The sequence below is a fragment of the Vollenhovia emeryi genome, unplaced genomic scaffold, assembly GCF_000949405.1.
Source record: "Vollenhovia emeryi isolate VEMERY1.0 unplaced genomic scaffold, V.emery_V1.0 DF939389.1, whole genome shotgun sequence".
In the NCBI taxonomy this organism is placed as follows: domain Eukaryota; kingdom Metazoa; phylum Arthropoda; class Insecta; order Hymenoptera; family Formicidae; genus Vollenhovia; species Vollenhovia emeryi.
The window spans coordinates 42,682-48,760 of NW_011966977.1; the positions used below are offsets into that span (position 1 = coordinate 42,682).

The window sequence follows — 6,079 nt, forward strand, 5'->3', positions numbered from 1 at the left end:
TTTCTTTTTTATGTAATATACATATACGCACACATACATAACTTTCGCGTTGTCGGTAAAACAGACAGACTCCAGCATCCCCCGCGATTGCGAAGTCATCCCGCGCGAAGATTCCGCACGCAAACGCGAAGAAATCCCGCGACGGACGGAGCTCACGTGCATCTCGCGTCGTCATAAAAGCCATTTTATTTCCGAACAGTGATCCTGTTGAAGACTTCGCTGACAGGTCGGGATCACTGAACCGATCGCGGTGAGACGTAGCGGAGAATTGCTCGCGGAGATAACCGGAGGAAGAAATTCCTATGCAGCTGCGTAAGCAAAGCCTTGGCCCACGCACACGTGTGCCGTCAACGAGGAAGCGCACGATGCGCGTTCGAATGCGCTCGTTTGCTCCTCGAAGGATCTCGTTGGTATTCGACGCGTCGAGTCGAATCGGATACGACCAGGAGCCCGCGCCCCGAGGTGCAGCAATTCGGCTCCCATACGCGAGTCATTGTTCGCGCGTGTGATATAATTAGATATTACATGATTGAGACATATATAATGAGATATTTCCAGTGTTTTTCCGGGTGGCTAAATAAGAGAAGTCCATCTTACAATATTGGACCAATATTGGGAATACTAGACTTACGTTATTTCCCAATATTGATTCAATATACTGTGCTACTAGGGATGTACGTACCAAACAGTCGCTAAAAGTCGCCTAATGTGTAACAAGGTAGTGCGCGTTTTACGTGACGATAAAGTCTTCCCCGAGTGTCTCGAGAAATCGGCCCGGCGCAAATTGCGGCACGCGTTACGTCGCGTCGCCGTGAAAAATTAACTGCCGTGCGCTTCTCTCGCCGGTTAAATCATCGACCGGAACTACTGGCACGTACGGACTTTCATCTTCTATCGCCGCGGTATGCCGGGCGATTTTGCCGTTCGTAACTTCACGCGGATGTTCAGGCACTTTCCGGGACGGGAATTAATCGATGGTTCTGGGTAAAACCTATCGGCATTCTGAAATCTGTATTGAATGATCCGTGCGCGCCGACCGGGGGAAACTTTCACCAAGGAGCGACGCTAATAACATTACGTCGTGTGTTTTACGATTCTCCCCACTATCGTCACCAATTGTCGGAAATGTCTGCCTTTTTCATGCAGTTATCGTGCGAGCACGAAGCTACGGAGATCGGTTCAGTCCAGTCATGCGACCGCAAGCTGTGCGACTTTACGCGATAAATCAATGACAAATCTCTTAAAGATATCATAATTTTTGTTCCAATATCTTTCACACTTTTTGCAACATGTTTCTTAGTTTCGTTACATTAGAAAATCACTGTGCCCGTGGAAAGTGCCTGTATGTATTATACAATAATATGTGTATAATTTAACATGTCGCAGACGGAAAGTGAGTGCCGAAATTTACAAACGCAGATGTATCTCTATTCAATTCTACATTTTACATCCTACATTCTACAGTTTTCTTAAATAAAGCTAATTAGTTTAAGCTATAAATAGTTTAAGCATTTTGAACCAAGGACAACACGAATTAAATGTTTAAGTTAAGGTTAAAAGAAAGATAAGTTAAAATAAAATAATTGTCCGTTTAAATTCAGATGAACTTTATCTCTTTCACAGTTTGAATGTCGTAATTCGATTATTGATATATTTAATATTAAAAGATTGCAAAAGCGATGGCCTTCCTTGCAATTCTTTTTGTAAAAAAAAAAATTGTTTTTACATGCAGCCAGAAAGGTTGCTACTGATATTAAGATTGCAGGTTCAGGGACATACATTTAATTATAATCTACTAATAAAGTAATTAAAAGTGTCGAGGCTTTAATTAGTTCGGCAAAAGTAAACCGGGTCCTTTAGAATAATTGATCGTGTTATATAAATGCGGTCGGCGTATGTGTGCAAGGTATATTTAATCGACTTCCTCCATCATCGATGTCATAATGCATAAGAAATTCGTTATCTTCAAGTATTATCGAATCATTCCGCAAAGATCTCGTCGCTTTCGAGGAATTATTCAGTAATACCTGCCCATGCAATCTGTAACCTTCGTGCCGCTACCGGCCATTCATCGCTGTAATATTGCGCACATGTCGACCTCGACAAGGACTCAAAACGATCTTGACCTTTGTTGGTTATTTGCAAATGTTGCCTGGTGCCAATGGCATCGGCTTTTCTCTGTCCGTCAAGTGATTGATAATGACTTAAGACGAACTTGTCTACGTAGCCGTGTACATTTTGCTGAAATGAAGTGGAATACTTTCATCCGGTACTTCATTATCACTAAAATGTATCAAACATTGAATATCAAAATTACTTAATACTATGCATATATACATATTATAATATAATTACAGATTTCATATAAATTTGTAGTCAAGCTTGTTTGACGAAAGGCCCAACTGTGGTAAATGTGCACTATATCACTAGTTCTCTCTATCTATACGTCAGTTAATTATTTAAATTCTAATTTTTGAAGTTATTGTTCAATTGTAATTTTAACACAGACATATTCTACTTCGCAGCTTTTCCGGTGCACCAATTCGATAATCAAAGCAACGCGGAGCATTACCGGATGTCGAAATGGCGTCAGATCGAATTCAGCCGTGGGAGAGACGTTCGACGAGCGAAGAAATCGAAGAAACGTTTCTTCACACGTAATTCCGACACACAATGATACTTTGCGCGCGCGTGTATGTGTGTATACAAATACACGCGGTATCGGGGAATGCGTACGAGGTAGTACGGAAACCGACTGCCGCGGGTTTATACCGGATTAATCTTGTTTCTTCCCGGCGAGCGTGAGATTCTCTCTCCGTCGCACTCACGGCTTCTCTCGTTCGACGAGTCCCTCACTGACCACGTTGTCCCTCACGCACACAGCGGAAGCGAGACAGTGTGAAGACGCGAGGATACACGTGTGTCAGGGGAGTCGCCAAGCGTTTAGTCGGACTGTCTGACTGCAATGTCTGTCTGACTGCAACGTCCGTTTCTACTGCGCGCCTACTGCACGCGAAATTTTACCGATTTAGGGGGATTGAAGAGTTGTAAGCCGATATTTTTGTGTTTACCTTGAAGATTATTTAATTCAACTGAAAATCAATTTCGAGGAGTTTTGCACAAGGCTCTGTTTAAAATATTAGATCAAATACAATGAGATTACAAAATATATAGAGATAAATAAGTAAGTCTTATTAATTTACATTGGAATTGCATGTAATCTAATGTAATCTGATCACATTCTATCTAATGTTTTAAACAGGGCCGTGTGCAAAGCTCCTCGAATTTGATTTTCAGTTGAATTGAATCAGTTCACATTAGATCTCGTGCAATTTCGATGTAAATAAGTAAGTCTTGTTAATTTACATTGAAATTGCATGTAATCTAATGTAACCTGATCGTATTCTATCTATTATTTTAAACGGGGTGTTGTTTACATATATGTTTAGCTAGATAGGCTCAACTCTTGGTTTGCATTCATTTAAGATTCTATTTGTAGAATAGAAATGTAGTTAATGAACAACATAATCTAAGCTGATAAGCTGATACGCAATTGTGCACACATTCTACTGGAATATTTGCGCGGCATTAACGGATATATTGTGAGCCGCTGGTAATTGAGCGTGAAAAACAGACGGCGATAGTATTGAGATATCGTGTGGGTATTATTGAGATGTAGAGAATGTCTTTATTACGCGCTCATGAATGACAAAGAGAATTGCTTTTTGCGAAAGTACGTACAATGGCGTAGCATAACTGGCAACGAGCAAAACTGCTCGTTAATCACTTCTAACTTTGACGGTGAGGATTAGAGACTAATATTATTCTCAGAAATCGACACTTCAATCTAATTTGTTCCGATAATAGCTTTTAATTATACGTATATGAATAAATGATGTAGACGCCAGAGGAGGCGTGACAAATCGATTACAAAATCAATGTAGTTTCCCAGACAGCACACGTGTCTAAAAGACGTCATAAAGATATCTTTAAGATATCTTTTAGACGTGTACGTCTTACATATATCTTTATGATGTCTTTTAGACACGTGTGCTATCTGGGTTGCATTGATTTTATCAGCGTGCCCTTATCTTTATACCGTAGGCCAGAAGCTTCTCTTGTTATCTGCTCTTTAATTCTGCATTCTGATGTCAAGTCAAGCATTCTGACTTCAAAAATACTCGAATTACAACATTTCAGACATATCAGGTTGCAGTTTTGCAAACTCAAACACAGGGCTGTTTCCAAAGCGTTAAAATATAGTGACTCGAACAATCGGAAACTTGGAGCTGTCGACTTACCGAGCGAAGAGATAAGATTGCCCCAGAGCTCGGCCGTCTGCCACGCCAGGAAGAAGAAGCCGAAGAACCGTACGACGATGGCGTCGACCGGCTGGTCGGTGATCTTGGCGTAGACACCGCCGACCTGTGTCAGATACGTGGCCTTAGCGGCCCACATAGGCGCGGCGCCGAGACCCAGGAGCACTCCAGCGGGCACCAGAGTGTAGAATTTAGGATAGAACTGCGAGCCGATGTACGGCGCGTAGCACAGCATGGACAGACAGAGGGTCCACTTGACGGTGAGCCTCTTGATAAGGAAAGTGGGCACGAAGATGCACGAGAGCACCAGGGCGGCGTAGATGGCCGAGAGCGAGACGGTACCGAGGCCGTCGCTGGCGTTGATCGACGACTGCAGATTCGCCGTGCCCTGGAACGCGGTGAACTGCACCATGAAGGCGATCGAAACGGTGCCGATGTTCTTCAGGATACGCCACTTCTCGCCGCGCGACAGCTTGAACTTCCGCGACTGCGTGTCGTCGTCCGCCGCCGGAAACTGCGGCGGCTTCTGCGGCTCCGGCGGTATGCCGTCGGTGCCGTCGTCCTTGTAGCCCTCGTTCCTGTAACCGACCCCGCTCACGGTCACCGTGTAAACCGTGTCATCGCCGCCGCCGCCGTCGCCACCGCCGCCGCCCATACTTCTGCCACCGTCATTTTGCGATGCCACCATTTTGCGTGTCGGCTACCTAGACATACGATTACAAAAGTTTACTTTGCCGATGTTAAAAGTGCGAGCAGCTCTAATCAGATTTCACTTCTTCACCGGCTATGCAAAGTTTCACTAAACAATCTCTAGCATTCGCTGTAAAACACGTCGACGGTCAATATGAACTCGTGATAAAGCATTTTGTACATAGATGACATTTCGATGGAAAGTGCAACCAGTTAAAGAACAAGTTGTAATCTTTTGTTGGCAAAGATTGATGGTAGATCTGTGATATTTGCATATATAATTGACGACGCGTGGAATGTTATGAATATACACTAGAAATCACTGATGCCTTTGCACATGAATTTGTGCACATATCCACACATTTATACATTTTGCATATACACACATGGAAAATGTATAAGTGTTCCGCACTGTAAAAAAAGTATGTAAAATTGCATATATAAATTTATGTACTTTTACCAAAAAAAAATTACATTAACACAGATCGCATTAGGCCTTGCATTTGCACATAAACGCCTTTATCGACACTTTACAATTCAAATGCAGATTTGATATTTTTCTTTTTATTGCAAGAAAGTAACTGCAAAGTAACGATTCGTTACTCTTCGAGTAACTGTAACTGTAACGCCTTACTTTTCAGAATTGGTAAATGAGAGTTTCGTCACCGTTCTTGACGCGAATAAGACGCACACGATTATACGAGCTCATTCACGTACACAGAGATGTACAGACACATCAACATGGCTTTATGCACTGCACAACGATATTATGATCGCGTACATTGCTTCCTGTGCTGCTGCTTTATCAGATTGCAGCGGTTCTGCGCATCGCGTGAGTGTCTATTTACAATTTATGCATTCACAATCTATTCCTAAATACGAATTTCTGGTTACGATATTTTATTCATCCCACCAATTCTGTATTTTCTTATTTTTTACGATATTATTGCGACAAAAAATAATCAATTGTAATTAGCGGCACAAATTTGTAGAGAAAAACAACGTTTTTTAATAACTACTTTTTATATACTACTTTTAATAATAACTTTGGTAATTATGGAGAATAGGAA

The 6,079-nt window shown here is 42.1% G+C and overlaps 1 protein-coding gene across 1 annotated transcript in view; it reads right to left on the reverse strand.

The window, feature by feature from the left end:
* Positions 1-6,079, reverse strand: part of LOC105558029 (UNC93-like protein) — a 60,398-nt gene that overhangs the window by 30,342 nt on the left and 23,977 nt on the right. Inside the window, exon 2 of the mRNA XM_012005516.1 lies at positions 4,302-5,023. Within this exon, the coding sequence (XP_011860906.1) occupies positions 4,302-5,007 (706 nt within the window). The 5' untranslated portion in view covers positions 5,008-5,023. The remainder of the gene's footprint in view (positions 1-4,301; positions 5,024-6,079) is intronic.